Source organism: Triturus cristatus, chromosome 2_1, assembly GCF_964204655.1.
Source record: "Triturus cristatus chromosome 2_1, aTriCri1.1, whole genome shotgun sequence".
Taxonomy (NCBI): domain Eukaryota; kingdom Metazoa; phylum Chordata; class Amphibia; order Caudata; family Salamandridae; genus Triturus; species Triturus cristatus.
The window spans coordinates 230125329-230143654 of NC_140581.1; the positions used below are offsets into that span (position 1 = coordinate 230125329).

At 40.8% G+C, this 18326-nt stretch overlaps 1 protein-coding gene across 4 annotated transcripts in view; it reads left to right on the top strand.

Moving 5' to 3' along the window:
- MALT1 (MALT1 paracaspase) overlaps positions 1 to 18326 on the top strand; it is a 597152-nt gene that overhangs the window by 377457 nt on the left and 201369 nt on the right. For all 4 annotated transcript variants that reach the window (XM_085630418.1, XM_085630393.1, XM_085630403.1 and 1 more), the window contains 2 exons: positions 820 to 843; positions 2985 to 3188. In XM_085630418.1, the coding sequence (XP_085486544.1) occupies positions 820 to 843; positions 2985 to 3188 (228 nt within the window). The remainder of the gene's footprint in view (positions 1 to 819; positions 844 to 2984; positions 3189 to 18326) is intronic.

Below are 18326 nucleotides of genomic sequence, written 5' to 3' on the forward strand. Positions count from 1 at the left end.
GATAGCCTGGACTATTGTTATCTTGAGTATCGTTCGACAAAAAGGGTTATTTTAGACAACATACCTCTTAAAGATCAAGCGTCTAAACTGGTCACAACCATTTAACTAGTATATTTAAGATTATTTAGCTAGTATGGTATGTTGAATGGTGCTTGGAAAGATAAGTAACCTAAGAAATTTGAGCTGCCCATCAAATTAGGAACAGTTAACTTCTCAAATATATTGTGAATATAGACTTCTGTGTGCGAGTTGTACTTAAGTGTTAATTCGTGCCCTTATAGCTTTAGTTGTGACGTAAATTTATTATGATTTGAATTTCTTTAGCTGACTTTGTCACACTAGAAGCATTTACTACCCTACAATGGATGGTACAAAAATAATGCACATTGTGTAGCCCATATTTTTGTTTTATGTTGTATATGTGGTAGTCCTTATTTGCATGCAAATAGAAACAAATATTTTTTTTAAATCTTAGTTGGACAGTAAGGTCAGGACTGAAGTTATAATACAATTTTTAAGTGGAGTAGATTTACAATTAACAGCAGCAATTGTTAATTTTTGGATATGACATTTAAGAACCTTAATATGCATTCTGTTTCAAGATGTCAGCATTAAGTACTATTCTAGAGTATGGCCATATATTAACCATATTGTTTCAAAATCTTGTTTTACTGTGTCCGTTTTTGAATCATGAATAATTTCTGTAATTTGCACAGTAAACCTTTGAACTTAGTAGCTTTGTTGTAACTTTGATATTTGACAAAAAATTCCATGGATAATTATTTGCTGACATGCCATATTTTAAAACATTTCTTTTAGATGAATCAAATGACAGACCCTTTGGTAAGTATTCAAAAGCATGTGTTTTTCACATCATCATGTCCTACAAAGTATATGTGGATTTCCCATATGTAATTGTTGAATGGCTCATGGGTGATGAACGATTCAATTCTATTTGTGAATCAATAAATGATCCGTGACTAGCACAGAACAAAAGTTGAGACCTGAACACATGGTTTGTTTTTTTCAGTCCAACTTCAGCATTTTAGTTTGGCATCCTGTGGTATGGATGTGTCTGATCCTTACCACTAACTTTTCTTACCTTTATTACAGCTCACATTTCCTAATTGGCCTACTAGAGTCCCTCCTGGTTCCCTGTTCAGTCTTATTTACCCTGCAGTTGTCATTCAAACTATTCATTCCTTCTCTCCCCCCTAGCATGACTGTGACACTGACTATCCTATTCCCATTGTCCCCATTTGCAACGTCTGTTTCACTGTATTGTGTCAACCCATTGAAGTCCTAGCCCATCCATGAATTTCCTCACTCTACATCAATTTCAGTTGACTTTGTTCCATGTCTCTGTTTATGGCCTGCACATCTAGTCACCTGTTTTTTATTCTTCCTGTTGTCTCTCGATATATTCACCTGATCTAGACACCTTCAAAACAAAATACTCAACTACCTCTAAGAGGCAGCTGTAAAATTATAAAACAATGTATGCAAACACAATAGAGAACTAATTGCAAATACTTATAGTATCTTCTCATCCATCTGTTCTATAACATCTGCCATCTTGATTTCAGTTAGTGGTCATCGTGATGTACTGCGCCGACTCATTGAGAAAAAAAAAATCCAACCCTCTCTTTTGGCTTATTGATTGACTTGATTTGCCGGACCGCTTCCTAGCTGCAAATAGTATCATGGTATTGTAGGTGGGGGAGGAACATTAATGACTGGATTAGAGGCGTGGGGTGCTTGGTATGAACTATAATTTATAATACATTTGTGCATAATGCATACTAGAGGTCATAGGGTCTCCCATATCTGCTAAATATTGAGAGAATTTTTTTATTCTCAACAGAGGAAATGCTATTGAGGATTATTTACTTCATTGAGTAAGGGAAAAATCAGAAAAATGACCTCATCAGAAGCTTTGTCGTGGAGTTTTTGACAGTAAAATGATAGAATGAAATATACTCAAGAGAATGTCTTCTCTATTCTTCCTCTGGGCTATTTTCTTCTTACTCAGGTCAGCTGTGCCTCTGCACTACTAACACTAATGTAGATGAGCTTGTTGCATTGAACTTCACAGCTACTTTAATAATACAAGAACCAGATTACAAATATTCTTTAGTTTACAGAAAAGCGAACGTGACATTTCTTGCCATCAATCAAGAAAAATGTGTTCTGGCCAAGGCATTGCCAAGGCATTAGACATCCAAGCTTCAGAGATGACCACCACTGTGACCTTTGGAAAAAACCTTCTTGTTTGGACGTTTATGGACTAATCCAGATAAACTTCTAAATGAACACCACGCCAAGCCTATGGAGAACCATCTTTCAGAGCAGGATATATATTTCACTCAAGCTTAAAATTTGTCGATCTCAAGAGCTATCTCCCGTAATAAATATAGGCTTGATTCCAGTGTTGAATTTTGTGAACCAACTTGCATACTAATAGGTCGGGTTGCAAAATTTCCATTCAGAATAGGTGCCAGTCCACCTACCTCATGAATATTAATGAGTTATGTCACAAATTGCTTCTATTTTGATCCCTGTGTCTCTGTGATCCCATTAAATAAAGTACATTGTAAGCAAACGGTAATGGGTTTAAAAATATACTTCTTTTCTGAAAAGGTTTCTTTAAAAGTGGCAAAAAAACTTTTTTTTATTTTTAACATAAGCTTCCTTTTTTGCAAACCGTTTACTACCCCAGCTTGGGAATCTGTAAATTTTCAATGTTTTGCAACTGGATTTCAGTTACAAAACATTGATGCATATGATATCAAATTGCAATTGCAATTTAGAAGGGATTCCCTAAAGACAACTCTTCCAAATTGTGATTTGCTATGCATGTCTGAACACATTTCGTGATGCCTTTCACATATTTCAAACATGAGATTATTCAGTATTACAATCTTTTCAAATGGTTTGTTTTCAATGCTTGGTGTATCTGATATATGTTTTGGTATTCTTTGCAGCTACAGACAAAGTAGCTTTATTGATTGGAAACATGAGTTACTGGAACCACCCTCAACTCCAGGCGCCAATGGTTGACGTATACGAGCTGACCAACCTGCTGAGGCAGCTGGATTTCAAGGTGGTCTCTCTTCTTGATCTCACAGAACCGGAGATGAGGAATGCGGTGGATGAGTTTTTACTTCTGCTGGACAAAGGAGTCTATGGTAAGGCGACTTAGTGCAGAATATGTGTACTATATGTATGAACATTTCTGTACCTTTGTCTCACTTTTGCTGTATTCACTGTATACAAGTATGCACATACAGGTGTTTAGGTGATCATTAGGAATTGGGGGGCCTTCAGGTGCTGACAATTGTTCTCTAAAAGATCTCTTCAATAAGAGCTGGGATACCCAGGTATCACATATTTCCAATATCAATACATATTCAGTTGAAAGCCGGTGAGAGTATTTCCATTACTTTTGTTTCTGCCAGAAATCATGGTAGTGGATGCTTTCAGACGCACAAGAGTATACTTGGGCAACACTATCAATTTTGTCCTACCTCTATGCACTTTTATCCAAACGGCATTGTCAAAATGCTGTCCTACCTGGACTTACTATGATTGACCATACAGTTCCAAACTCCCTGAAGAAAAGAGGCATACATTGTGCAAAGGGGTTTTCTTCTAAATACTGTGTATGATACACCATAATTTTATAGCCATGGACCTTCTTTTATCAAGGAGAAGAATTGAAATAATATAGCTGCAATCTTTTTGGGATTTGTAAATTATTGCACAGTATTCAATTGCCTCTAATGGGTTGAGGAGATCTGTGGCATAATGTAGTCCTCCTAGTATAGTATGTAAGCTATATTACAATTGTGCCTTTTAAGAGATCGCCTCGTAATGGCCTGCAACAAAACAGTATTTTATCTGAGAGCGCAGGTACAAATGTTGAAAGCAGTGTCCTTTAAGCCACAAACTCCAGTCATGGCTGTATTGGAAAAGGAATCCAAAAGTGTTGTTGGCATAGCCATACTCTTCCCCATAGTGATTCTGTGAAATCCATGTCGTCATAAGCTTTTCTTTTAGGGAGGGAGAAAGGCCACAATCTTGCTGGAGCTGTGACCTCACAGAACCGGAGAAGAGGAATGCGGTGGATGAGTTTTTACTTCTGCTGGACAAAGGAGTCTATGGTAAGGAGCCTTAGTGCAGAATATGTGTACTATATGTATGAACATTTCTGTACCTTTGTCTCACTTTTGCTGTATTCACTGTATATAAGTATGCACATACAGGTGTTTAGGTGATCATTAGGAATTGGGGGGATTGTGAAGAGCTCACGGGAGAAAGGAAGATGGCGGATTGTATCCGCCGCTGAAGGACGCGTCCGCCCTCTCCGGGGTCAGATGCCTGCCGTGCTGCATCCGCGCCCGATGTGATTACTTTCCTACATTACGATGCAGCTGAATAGAACAATGCCACAGTTAAACCTCTGAAGCGATATCTATATACTTACGGTTCTCGGCATCCCGGTGCAGAGGGCCTCATCTCGTGTCTCCTCCAGGCTGCGGGTTCACGGATGTGCCGGCTGGGGTGTGTCGGCTGTGTGCTTCGCGGCGTTCGCGTAGCGAGATGGCTCGCAGCTAGGAGTCCGCTTGGAGTGTTCGCCCCGCCTATGCTGTTGGATTCTCGGGCCTCTCGGCTTGCCGTTGACGGGCCTGCAGGTATCCTGTGGATTGGGGGCAGGTGTGGAGGTGTTGGCCGCGTCGTGCGGACTTGGGAATCTGTGACTCTGTTAGGGGAGCAGTTGGAAGTCATGGCCCCTCCACGGACAACTCGCCGAGTGCGAGCTGAGGCACAAGCAGAGAATGATGCTCATTCTGCAGTAGGGGAGCGCCTGGGAGGTGAGACTGTCTCCACGATTAATTCAACTGCTGATAATGTAATGTTGCCACAGAGAGCCCTATCTGGCAATAATGCTCTAGTTAGACCAACGGATCTTCAGGTGGGGAAGCCTATTTTAAAGCTTCTGCGCTCGGGGAAAGTTACGGCACTTCTTCGGTCCTGTGACTCTGAATCTGTTGCCCCTCCCTCCCAGATGGCTGAAGTCCTCAACGCCGCGGTCAATGAGGGGTGGGGGGGGTATGGAGATATCATCTCATATTTCAAGATTGGAATCTCCTGCTGCGGGGGTGGGTTCAGCGGTCTCAGTTGGCTTGGCCTCTCCTGATCCTCCTCTACTTGCCGATGTAGTCGAAGTGAATTTGCCAGTCCCTGCTCACATCATTCAAGCTGAGGATCCCAACAGTATAAGTGGTGAGCTTTCTGATGGCACCAGACAGGAGGCAAGCCCATGTAATGATCATGATTATCTGATTGCCTACACTGGAAAAGTAACTGACAATGATAATGTGATTGGGGGCTCTGAGGAGCAGATGAACCTACCTACGGAATCTGGCAAGGAGTTGCTCTCTCCTACAAATCATGGCTCCCCTGGGTACAGAGGTGCTAACACCAGGGCCAGTAGCGCTGTGCATGGCTCAGAGGGTGATACTCCGAAAATTAAGGGTTTGAAATCAAATCGATCTGGTAAATGTGGTAGAGGCCAAGGTCGAGGTGGTACTGGCAATGTGGTTCAAATCACTGATGTTTTTGGTCGATTGAAGGGCACCAGCTCCTGCAAGGCTGGCTCAGGGGTGAGCCCACTACGCAAATGGGTGTCATCAAAGAACGAAGTTAGAAACATTGTCTTCAGATTACCCAACTCTGGTCTGGGAGGTATAAACGCCCATTCTTTGCGGAATAGTTCAGATCTGCCGGTTGACTTACTGGCAGCTACGGCCGGTCCTCCCCCTCAGCTCTCTTATCACCTAATAACTCTACTATGGCTATTACTGATACATCCACTATGGACTATGTACAAGCCTCAATCGAGGGCCAGTGCACTGACTATGGTCAAAATGTTGCTGATGGGACGCTCCACTACTCTAAGGGTCCAATACTAGCTGAGCGCAATAATCTATCTACAAGACCTCACTCTTCTGCCTCCCCCCTTCCCCAAGGTCCTCAGGCTACTGCAGAAATTGCCTCAACTCACATTTCTGTGCAGAATCAGCTGGACAGACGGTATGGTGGGGGTGAGGAGCCTTCTCTTTCTAACATAATGCAGGCTCTAAATATACAGACAGCAGAAGCACAAGCACATTACCAACATCAGCATTTAACAGTGGATGTTACTGAGCTGCAACAACGTGTTACAGACGTAGAGGAAGTTAATACTCAAGCTATCAAATCAGTTACCCTTCAGGAGTCGCAGCTGGTCTCTATGCAGCTAAAGATCGATGATCTTGAAAACAGACAACGGCGACATAACTTGAGGATTTTTGGGGTACCAGAAGGGAAGGAGGGCTCTGACCCTCGTGCATTTGTTGTGGACTTATTTCAGAAAGCCTTCCCGGATTTGGGGGACTGGGACTTGGACACACAGGTTCAAAGAGCACACCGTCTCCCATTAATCTTAAAATCAAACTTACAAGCTAAAACAAAATTTTCAAGGCCCATTCTGGTATTTTTGGGCAATTTTCTACTTCGCCAGGCTATTTTCTTTAAAGCTAGACCAGCGGCTCCTCTTCAGGTATATCAATTTTTGTTAGATCAGACTTGTGTAAATCATCTATGGAGAAAAGATGGCAGTTTCGCCAACTTATAGATTCCTTTAAGCCTTTATGTTCTCAAGTCTTCCTGCTGGAGCCTGCTCGGCTTAAAGTGATCAAGAATGGTCGCTCATATTTTTTCTTAAGTGAACAGGAGGCCAAAATAGCGCTTGCTAACTGGTAATCCACCCCTAAGTCTTGAGTCTTGATTATTATAATCAATGTAAGTTAAGATTTAGGCTTGATGTTCTTGTTTTCCTTTTTTTTTTTTTTTTAGGTGGCATCTACTATAAGAGGAAAATACACTGTGGAATTGGATGGCGTGGGTATGTTGTGTTGGTAGGTTGGTGGTCTCGGGGGGGGGGGCGGATGACGCGTCCTTCCTATGCTGTCGGGTCAGGACAGCTTAAAGGGGGGGTGATTCCTTTCTTAAGAAACTGGAGGGAGGGGTTTGGGGTTGGTCTAAGGGGGATGAAGGATTTGGTGGGGTTAAATAGTCACGGTATTGTCAAAATGGCGCAGGAAATAGCTGAAATTATAAATGAGAAATGTGAGGGGGAAGAATCATTCAGTATTTTAGAAAAAGAATTGGTTGGGAATGTCTAGAGTTAAATTTATGAGTTGGAATGTTTGTGGGCTGAATTTAGCCCGTAAAAGGCGATTGGTTGCTGAAGAGCTCAAAGGATTCAAGCCTCAAATAGTCGGATTAGCAGAAACCCACGTGTCTTATCAAGATAGAAATTTCTTTAAGCAGTTTGGTTATAATTTGGTTGTATGTACCTCACAGACAGTTTCTATATGGGGGGTCGCTCTTTTAAAGGATACATTTTCTAAATTCACTGTATTGCGAACTCTTGCTGATAGCCGGGGAAGGTGGGCAATTGTGCAACTCCTTATTTATGGTAGGAAGGTTTCAGTCTGTATGGTTTATGGCCCTAATACGGACTGTCCTGAGGTTATTTCTTATCTGAATTCTGAACTCCTGGATTGGGCTGGGGACCTTATCGTGATGGGTGATTTCAATTGCATCTTAGATAAAAAAAATCAATACCACAAATGCGCTTGCCAGAGCTAGAATGGTCCGGGTTAGGGATGCAATAAGGGACTTATTACATATCCATCAACTGGATGATGCCTGGAGAATATTGTTTCCTACTAGTCCTTGATTTACTTTCTTTTCTCATCCCCATAAACAATACTCTAGGATTGATATGATCTTTACTACTGGTCGGCTTTTGTCTAAGTCACTTATGGTCGTATGTCCTAAAGTAACCTCGGACCATAATCCTATTATGCTTTCTATTTATCTTGGCTCATCTAGACATGGTCAAGTTAGGGAATTTTCATTTCCTTGGCATCTTCTAAGTAATTCGGCTTTTATTGATTATATGCATTCGGCCCTAAATGAATATATTGTTAATAATCGTTATACTTCTCTCGCGCTGGTATGGGATTGTCTAAAAGCATTTGTCAGAAGTGTTACCACTCAGTTTATAGTTAGGCAAAATAGATCCAATAATATTCAACTGAGTAATGAACATCGGCAATACTCCGAACTGGAGCAGCAACATGCCCGGGCAATCGTTTCAAAAGATATTAATGAGCCATTAATTTATACCCAAATTATTGAAGTTAAAGCCAAACTTAATAGAGGGTTGAAGGAAAAGGCCGCCAATAATTTCATTAAGTTTAGATCTCTGCAGTATGAATATGGGGAAAGGGTGGGCAGGGTATTGGCTCATCAATTGGCTGATCGCAAGGCTAAATCGCATATTAAGATTATTAATGGGGTAGATGGTATCACTTATACGAAGTCGGACGACATAGCAGAGCAATTTAGGATCTTTTATGGTAGTTTATATAAGCAGTCTGGTAGTTTCAATCAGCCGGTGGTCATGAATTATTTACAAGAAAGTGCTCTACCTTCTTTGGACTTATCTCAAACCTCGAGCATGGAGAATATTGCTGACCTGAGGAATTGAATTTAGCAATCAGGTCTTTGTCTAATGGCAAGGCGGCGGGCGAGGACACCATTCCGCTCGAGTTCTATAAAATGTTTAGGGACCTGCTGACGCCAGTTCTTCTGGAGCTGATTAATGATATACTTCAGGGAGGGGTGGTACCTCCCTCTTGGAATCGAACTAATATCATGGTTTTCCCAAAAAAGGGCAAACCGGTAGAAGAATTGGGATCATATCTCTTATTAATTCGGATGCGAAAATCTTTGCTAAGCTCCTCGCCTCTCGCCTTTCCTTACATATACACCTGCTGGTCTCAGACGAACAGCACGGTTTTGTCCCCGGTAGAGATACTGTAACCCATATAAATACTGCCTTTGCAGCTTCTGATGTTGCTAGCCAATTGGGTCATCGGATTGGCATGTTAATGCTGGACGCCAAGAAGGCTTTTGACCGAGTAGCTTGGGGGTTTCTCTGGTGTACTATGCTCTCTTTAGGCCTCGGTCGAAGGTATGTCTCGGCGGTCCAGCGACTTTACTATAATCCATCTGCTGTTATCAAACTTAATGGCTTTACATCTAGCCCTGTTCAGATTCAGCGGGGTACGCGTCAGGGATGCCCGCTTTTCCCATTACTATTTGCCCTTTATATTGAGCCTTTTATTAGACATCTTCTTCAGAATACCTCTATAGTACCAGTATCACTTAACGGTATAACGTTAAAAGTCACAGCCTATGCAGACGATATTGCTGTATTTACTACTAGGCCCGAAACAGCCATTGCCACAATAACACAGGCGGCTCAACTCTTTGGTTCCTTCTCGGGGTATGAGCTCAATATTAACAATACACAATCAATCCTTAATTATGCGACTTCACTTTCAATACCTCATTTGGGGCTAACTACTTCTGCTATCTATCTTGGGGTCCGTATTAGTGGCTGTACCGAGGACTTTTTGGCCTTGAATTATGAACCGCTGCTTAAAAAAACTACAGCAGACTTGCGCAAATGGCATAGACTGCCTTTAACTATCATCGGGAGATGCAATATAGTGAAATTGAATATTTTACTGAAATTCCTATATTTTTTTCGTTCTATTCCTTTACGAGTTCCAATGGCTTTTTTTAAACGGCTTGATTCTGTTATTGGCAGCTTTATCTGGGGCTTTCGAAAATCCAGAAGAGCACTTAAATACATAAAGACATATGAGCAAGGTGGCTTCCTTCTTCCTGATATTAAGACTTATTTTTGGTCAGCCTTCCTAAATCGTATTCAGAGTTTACTTTTGGGACCCTATGTAGTTAAAACATGGTTAGCATACCAGCTTTCATTTGGCTTTAATACAGGGTTTCTTTTACATAGCATGTCGGACCCTAACTATTTCAAAAGAGTTCGTTTTTAAGATAGTCAGACACATCTACCGTATTTGGCAAGATATTGCCAAAAATGTTGCTCTACCAGATTTACACAAATTTATTGTTTTGTGGGAAAATCCCAGGTTTCCGGATATATTCTCGGATTCTGTATCCAGGCTGTGGTCATAGTCTGGAATAATACGGTTAGGGCAGCTATATGATGACCATGGTTTCAGGTCATTTTCCTCTTTACAAGAGGAATTTGGACTACCCCATAATTTTTTTTTTTAAGTATTTGCAAGTTAGGGATTATTTTGTACAAGGGAAGGGCTTATTTGCCCTCCCCTGTACCTCAGAGTTACTTCGAGCTATCTTTAAGATTTCTGGCCGGGGTCAGATTGGGAAAATTTATCAGAGTTTTCGGTCCGTAAGCGAAAGCGACGGATCGCTGATTGCGACTAAACTTACTTCCATGTTCTTAAGATATTAATATAGAAGAGATTACTGACTCAATGGCCACAATCAACTCGGCTGTTATTTCAATTAATTTAAAGCTGCAACAACATCGCACTATGTTTATGTTATATTACACTCCTAAGGTTATCTCGAAATGGACTACCTCGCAGGCTTCATCAAAGTCATTTTGTCCTAAATGTAATGAATACGCTGCGGATCTCAGACATATGTTTGTTAAATGTCCTGTACTTACTACATTCTGGAATGATGTTACAAATGTTCTGAGTCGGCTGGCTGGTAAGGAAATACAATTAACTGAGAAAGAAATAGCCTTGGGTGTGGTAGCGGACCCAGGCCATCTATCGACTTCTTTAGTCTCAATATGTATCATCACTGCTCGGCTTTGTATAGCTAGGGTCTGGATTGACCGAGTTTATCCCAAGATTACTGGTTTTTGGTTATGATTGAGGGGGGTCTATGAAATGGAGTTGGCAGTAGCTAAAGCTCGGGGCTTACGCTCCAAGGTAAAATTCGGAAGGGTCTGGTCAAGTCTTCAGTGGGATTAAGTGCCACATTATTATTGTTTTATTATCTAAGTATTTCCGTGTTTTTCTTTTCTATATCATGAACTATTTCTAATTCTAGTCATAAGATGTCTCTATCTGGATTTGTCAATACTCTGTATATTGTGCCCATAATCAAATTGTGTATATCTACTCTTACTATGTAAAGGCTTGATATTCTCCTTCTTTACTTTTGTGTATCTGTTTGTTTTCTCTTTTCTGCGTATGTTTTACAGGCTTTTGTTGATATCCGTCACTTAAATTTTTTTAAATAAAGTTTAAAAAAAAAGGAATTGGGGGGCCTGCAGGTGCTGACTATTGTTCTCTAAAAGATCTCTTCAATAAGAGCTGGGATACCCAGGTATCACATATTTCCAATATCAATACATATTCAGTTGAAAGCCGGTGAGAGTATTTCCATTACTTTTGTTTCTGCCAGAAATCATGGTAGTGGATGCTTTCAGCCGCACAAGAGTATACTTGGGCAACACTATCAATTTTGTCCTACCTCTATGCACTTTTATCCAAACGGCATTGTCAAAATGCTGTCCTCCCTGGACTTACTATGATTGACCATACAGTTCCAAACTCCCTGAAGAAAAGAGGCATACATTGTGCAAAGGGGTTTTCTTCTAAATACTGTGTATGATACACCATAATTTTATAGCCATGGACCTTCTTTTATCAAGGAGAAGAATTGAAATAATATAGCTGCAATCTTTTTGGGATTTGTAAATTATTGCACAGTATTCAATTGCCTCTAATGGGTTGAGGAGATCTGTGGCATAATGTAGTCCTCCTAGTATAGTATGTAAGCTATATTACAATTGTGCCTTTTAAGAGATCGCCTCGTAATGGCCTGCAACAAAACAGTATTTTATCTGAGAATGCAGGTACAAATGTTGAAAGCAGCGTCCTTTAAGCCACGAACTCCAGTCATGGCTGTATTGGAAAAGGAATCCAAAAGTGTTGTTGGCATAGCCATACTCTTTCAAATAGTGATTCTGTGAAATCCATGTCGTCATAAGCTTTTCTTTTAGGGAGGGAGAAAGGCCACAATCTTGCTGGAGCTGTAATTGATTGAGCACCATCAGCCAGTAAGGCAAGCTGGCTTCTGTAAGAAATCTCTCGCTCACTCCTGGTAGCTGTATAAGACAGAAAGATGGAAGAAGCCCATATAACCCTCTGGAGCCTGGGCTACATCATAAACATACGTGAAAAGGGGGGGAAATGGCTCCAGCTGGATAGATAAACCGCAAACTTCAAGAACAGTGAAGTTAATCATTTTTGGCCTCTGACGGAATTGCTTACCTAGCATAATTCATTCATTTGACACTTATGAAATCTATCAATGAAAATTATGAAAGAATTGTTGTGCAAATTAAAGGAAAACACGGAGTATAAAATAACTTTCTTTTTCAAAGCATTTATTTAATCAATTAATATTTCTAAACAAATAAATAATTATGAGTCACAATACTAGGTGAGCCATTTCACCAGAGGACAAACATTATTAAGTTGGCTGTTCTTGAAGTTTGTTGTTTATCTAGCCTGCTGAAGCCATTATTGTCTCCTTTTTAGGTCTCGCAGACCTAGCGCTGGAGCGCGCAGGCGCTCTTCGCTCTGCGAGGGCTTTCTGTAATCAATACGCTTTCTGAAGGGGACTTGAAGCCCCGCCCCTTCTTCCCATTGGCTTGCGTCATAGCTTAGGCTAAACCCTGGCTTTCTATTGTGAAGGAGACTTTTTAGTCCCTCCTTGTTACTGCCCTGTCCACTTTTGGCCCCGCCCACCCAAACTAGATCTTTCACTTGCGGCATTACACAGTGGGCTTCATTAGTCATTAGGCACTATGTTTTTTCAGTCAGTCCCATCCAGCCCTCCATCTCCTCCGCACTCTGATACCCCCTCTCGCCTATTTCTGCAGTTTGCTGTATTCCAGTTTGTATCAGACCAAAGTCATTCAATATTCTGAACTCCGTTATGTGTTTGACTTGCTCCGCACGGAGATGAGCGCTGTGCGAGCTCGGGACTTCCTTCAAAATCCCTGCAAACGTCTTGCTAGTTTGAGTGCACCCGTTGTGTCTGTGGTTAGGTTGTGTCTCCGGTTAGGTTATGTCTCCTAGACTTTTTTTTTTTTTGCTCTTGTTCTACATTCTAAAAGTGTGTGTTTTTACGGATCTTTACTTTGTTGCATGTGCCCTTTTGCCCACGCGCTGCCTTTGCAGGCACATGCCTTACAGCACTCATCTCTCATGCACATGTTTCTACTGCTCTTTGCCTGACTTTGCTTCATTAGTTTATCTCTGCTCCAACCTTGGGGTGGCCATTCCCAGCCTGAGGTACTTTTGATATTTGATAGAGGGTGACGTAAACAAGATCGGGGTGTTAGTTCTGGGTGAGCTGGGAATTGCCTGCACGAGGGTTTGATCCGGATGGTTTTCACAGAGGCGAGCAGACTGTTGAGGATTGAAAGCCCCCCTCCCCCGGATGTTCATTTGCACACATCTTGCCACCTGCTGGTGCGTGGAGGTGTCTTCGGGGAGATGTGTGGATGGTAGAAAGCCCTGTCCGTGTGCTCGATGGAAGAGATGGACACTGACGTCAGGAAGATTTCTAGGGAGGATTGAAGCATTTGAAAAGCTCTGGAAAGGTTCTGAGACATAGGCTGTCGTTCTTCCAGATGCCCCTTACCCCCGCCCCTTCCCTGCTGCCGACTTTGAAATACATACAGCGAGAGCCCTTGCTCTCTTAGTCAATGTCCTGCCCGCCCTCATTTTTTCTTTGTTGGGATCTCTATATTGCTCATCTTCTTCCCCCCTGTGTGTACTGTCTCCCTCACCCTTATTTCCCATCCCTTGTTTAAACTGGTTTTCTTTTGTCTCTTTATCATCTTTTCTTTTTTGTACTATTGTTTCCTCATCTTGTAGAGCGAACTAGCGAAGGTAAAAAAAAGTAAAGCGGGCAATACAAGACATATGTATCTTTTTCATGTACATTTGTCTGGTTGTTCTAGTGCTCCAGCAGTGTCACAATCTTTATACGACTTGTGGTAGCACTGCATCCTTGAGGAAGAGTCAACAGATCTTCAGTCTCTGACTCCTCATACTCCAGTCCACTTTTCCACGGTACACTTGGTTTACCAAAACTCTTTTGTAAGGTCCAAAAGAAATGGACGTTTCCAAATGGCCTGCTAGAGTTCTCCTCGCTAGGAGATCACATCCTCTGTTTGTGGGATCTTTGCATTTTTCAGCATCTGAATGAAGGTCTGTAGGGGTTGCCAAAAGATTATACCAAGGAGTCAGAGGCTGATGGAGCCATTTCTTGAGCGAAATGCTGAAAACAGAAGGTAAAGGCAGAACTGGAGGGTACTCTCAACTTAATACTGTAGGAAACTAACTTAGTAAGCTGGTGGGTTGGGAGGCTGCGTCTTGATGTGAACTGTGGCTGAACTCCATGGAGCCAAAACAATCTAATTCCGAATTGTTGAACAGATTTCTGTGAGAAATCCCTCAGACACTTTTGATATATTGACAAAAGCACAAAGTACCACATAATAGACATCGCACGTGGTACATGTGCAGCAACATCAAAGTAACTTTATAGTTAAGACAAAAAAGAAGACAAAAGACCTCTGCCAAGTTGGTTTGAATGGTATGACTATAATTAGAACGATGCAACAAAAATGAAGGAAACCTGATGCAGGGACTAAAGGTTATAATGATAGCAAATTGGAATGTTAAGGATCAACAATACTGTTTTGGAGACATAATCTAACAACATGGTATGCTAGATGTGTCTCCCAAAAACAGCCACTAAAAGGCAGAAATGCATTTGTTCTTTCACTGTGAGAAAACCATGCCCATTGAGAATTTTGTATGAGAGAATAGTTTTTAGTTGTTTAGTCCTTAAAATTTCTTTTCACTTATAGCAGCAAATTTCTGTTTTTTTAAATGGAGCCAAGGAAGAACTTCAGAACCGGTTCCTTAGACTGTTTCCAGTTGTAGGGAGTTCCCATAATTACAGATCCACATTGCAAGGTCCAGTTGCAACTGGTTCCTGGTTTCCCTGTGCAGTAAATCCCAACTGCCTCCGTGCACAGCCTTTTCCCACTGGGGCATGTGTCAGGCCCAACAACCCCTACTGCTACACAATAAAAGCAGCTGCCATTTCCTCCAATCAAAGCCTAGAGCCCCTGAGTCACGCATGCTGGCATAATGCTCCTCCCTCTTACGAGTGAAGAGGGGAGGGGGTCCCACAAGGGCCACTTAGACATGCTACATCAAATCCCATTGGTCGCTGGAGATCTACATTGGAGAATTGTATTTTCTTGTATGGACTGATGGACTTTACTAATGTAGTTTGGAGGACTTGCACTTGTATGTAGTTTTGTACCATATCATATGTTCCTTATAGAGTTGATTTACAAAGCAATAATGCTAGCTGTGGCTCTCTACATACCCCAATAAAGTTAAAGTTCCAAAACAGAGAATATCCCTGCTGTCACAGCATCTACACTACCTTATATCCACTAACTCATCCCACTACTGCATCAGTGGCACTAATTTGAAAATATCACTACTGAGAATACCACTACATTAGCTAAGGTAAATCTATAGATAAGTGTAAGGTTTAGTGTTACGGTACAAGGTAGGTTTTGGTTTGCAGTTTGGGGTAGGGATTTGTTAGGATAAGGGTCATGGTAAGAGAGGGTGGTAGGTTTGGTGGTAGGATTAGGGTTAGACTTTGTGTTAGGGTAAAGGTTAGGACTTAGATTAAGGTAGAGTAAAGGTTTAGTGTATAGGTTAGGGTTTAGGTAATATGCAGGGGCTTGTCCATGCAGTATTGCAGTTTTTAGTTTGTTTGCATTTATTTTAGCAATTATTGTAAACCAACATCTTCCTAAGAATGCTAACTGGAAGGATACTCTTTCTAGTGGATCATGGATTGACATTGATCTCAAAATTCCAGAGAATCAGAATTTCTTCAAATTCCTAATCTGATTGTTCTTGAACCATAAATGTGTTAGGTTCAGAAGGAGGAGGATTATGAAACAGGAACATATAGCGTTAGTTAAGAAAAATGAAGGAGGGTGTAAATCTTCCAAGGGGCAACTTCAGTCAAAAAGCCATATGATTGATCTGATGAATTATCATAAATGGGTCTAAATATTGCAGTTCAAAATTGATTGGCAAAGTTAAGAGACGGAAAACAGGAAGGCAACAAAAAATTATCTTCAGGAACAAAAGAAGCAGAGTTTGATCTTAATTTATCAGCAGATTTGGTCGTCTTGATTGGCACAAATGTTCAAAAGCAAACTGCCTATGCTTTTTGTAACAGATTTAATATGGATCAATACGAGAAGGATGAAAAACTCCTGGATAAAATCCTATACAGAAAAAGGGTGAAACCTTAAATGCACTATGAGTTGCATTATTATTTGAGACGTCCACTATTGGAAAATAATAGTCCTGATTATGTTGAGCAGACTACAGCAGCATTGCAGATGTTGCTTGACATAACATTCATTCTGTTTGTACAGGTGACTGAAGATGATCACCAGAAGAACAAATGTGAACCACCCAATGCTTTACACAAGGTTCTCCAAAAGTGAGAATGATATTGAGTACCATTATCAGAAATGACTGTTTGAGGCAATCCTTGAAGTAAAAAAAAAAAGCAGCCAAAACACTGGACTATTTCTTCAGCTGTTAGTAATTTTGGCTAAAGGAGAATAATTAGGCCTCATTGGAAAATATGTCTACTGTAACCATTATCACAAGATATCCTTCTGAAAATGGAAGATCCACTAGACAGTTTGAAGGTATAACGACTGTAAATAACCAAATAGTTTCTAACATAAAGATGTATGCAGAGCACAAGTAGGACAAGCAAAGACCTATTCCTCAACTTTAAAAATTAACTGTCAGCCCCCCAACAGATCGCAAAACTAAATCCAGAGTAGTGTTCTCTTCCCTATGACAATAGGCAAATAGATCGTGCCACATGTTCATTACATCTATTTGTAATTATTGCTTGTTGACTAAAATACAGTCTTAACCTGAAGTTTGTCTAATTTCCTATGATTGACCTGTTCGTGAGCTTTCTTTACCTTGTTTTAAAAGTATTGCCCAGTTGCAACCATACGCTAAGAGTAATCACAGCGTGAGCAGTGACGCAGGATCTCGAAGGGCTAGAGCATGAGCTAACACATTCTTCAAGAAATGTATGTGGAATCAATCGTGCAAAGGAAAATGCCCATCCAGCTTCACAACTGTTCTTTCAATGAAGATTTCTCATACAATGTAAATTCTGATGGTCTGTTTAAATTTGAAATAGCTCCTTAGTGGCCATCAACAGATGTATGCAGTTAGTGCAAACTGCCCTCATGGCTAAAGGTCCCTTCTCAAGCACCAACTAATTCTGTTCAGACTCTGGGAAAGAGGTTTACAAAAAAAGGATGCTCTTTCCCATCATCTTCTTGCCTTTATAAAAGACCTGCCACACCTGCTCTTTCAGAGGAATCTGTTTCCACAATGAATTTTGCTGAAGTATCATGAATCCGTAAGATTAGTCCTCGGGTAAACATCTCTTTGAGTTTAGAAAAAGCTCTGTCATCAAAATTCTCACTACGTGGTCTCCTTTTCATAAGACATGAGTCACTGGTAACCTCTTACAAACTGACAATAAAAGTTTATGAACCCCAAGAAATGGAGGATCTATAAAATTTGTAAATGAGGACCAATCCAAATTAGTAGAATTCCTCTTCTGATCAATAGAAAAAACACAACCATTTAGTCTATCTGACTTACAAGATCAGATGAAGGTGTGGTGCTTTGACATCACAAGTTTCATATGTCCTTGGTGTGCTGCAGAGTTTTTGAAAACAGTCAAAACATTAGAATATCATCCAAATAAAGTAATTTCAAAGTTATCCAACCCATCAGAAGAGATGGAATTCATAAAACGCTAAAAAAAAGGTGGAGCCATCCACGAACCAAATACCATGCCACGATATTCAAACTGCCTAAACGGGATGTTGCAAACAGGTTGCTACTCATCATCTTCATTTATTCACAGCAAATGATAAGCAACTTATAAATGTACCTTTGTAGAGATGCGTGCTTCATGAACTGTTTCCAATAGATCCTTTATATGGAGCAGAGAATATCTGTGCTAAACTGTGATTTGATTTAAACCTTTCTAATGAATATAAGGTTGAAGAGCCTAATCTTTCTTGGGTACAAAAAAAGGGTCCTCCAACAAGTGATGAAGAAGAAAGAAACCGTGTTTTTAATTCTCTAGTCAATCAGCCTTCTCTTTCCCAATCAAGGAATTAATTTGTCCAAAAGGAATAACCGTGCCTGGTGCAA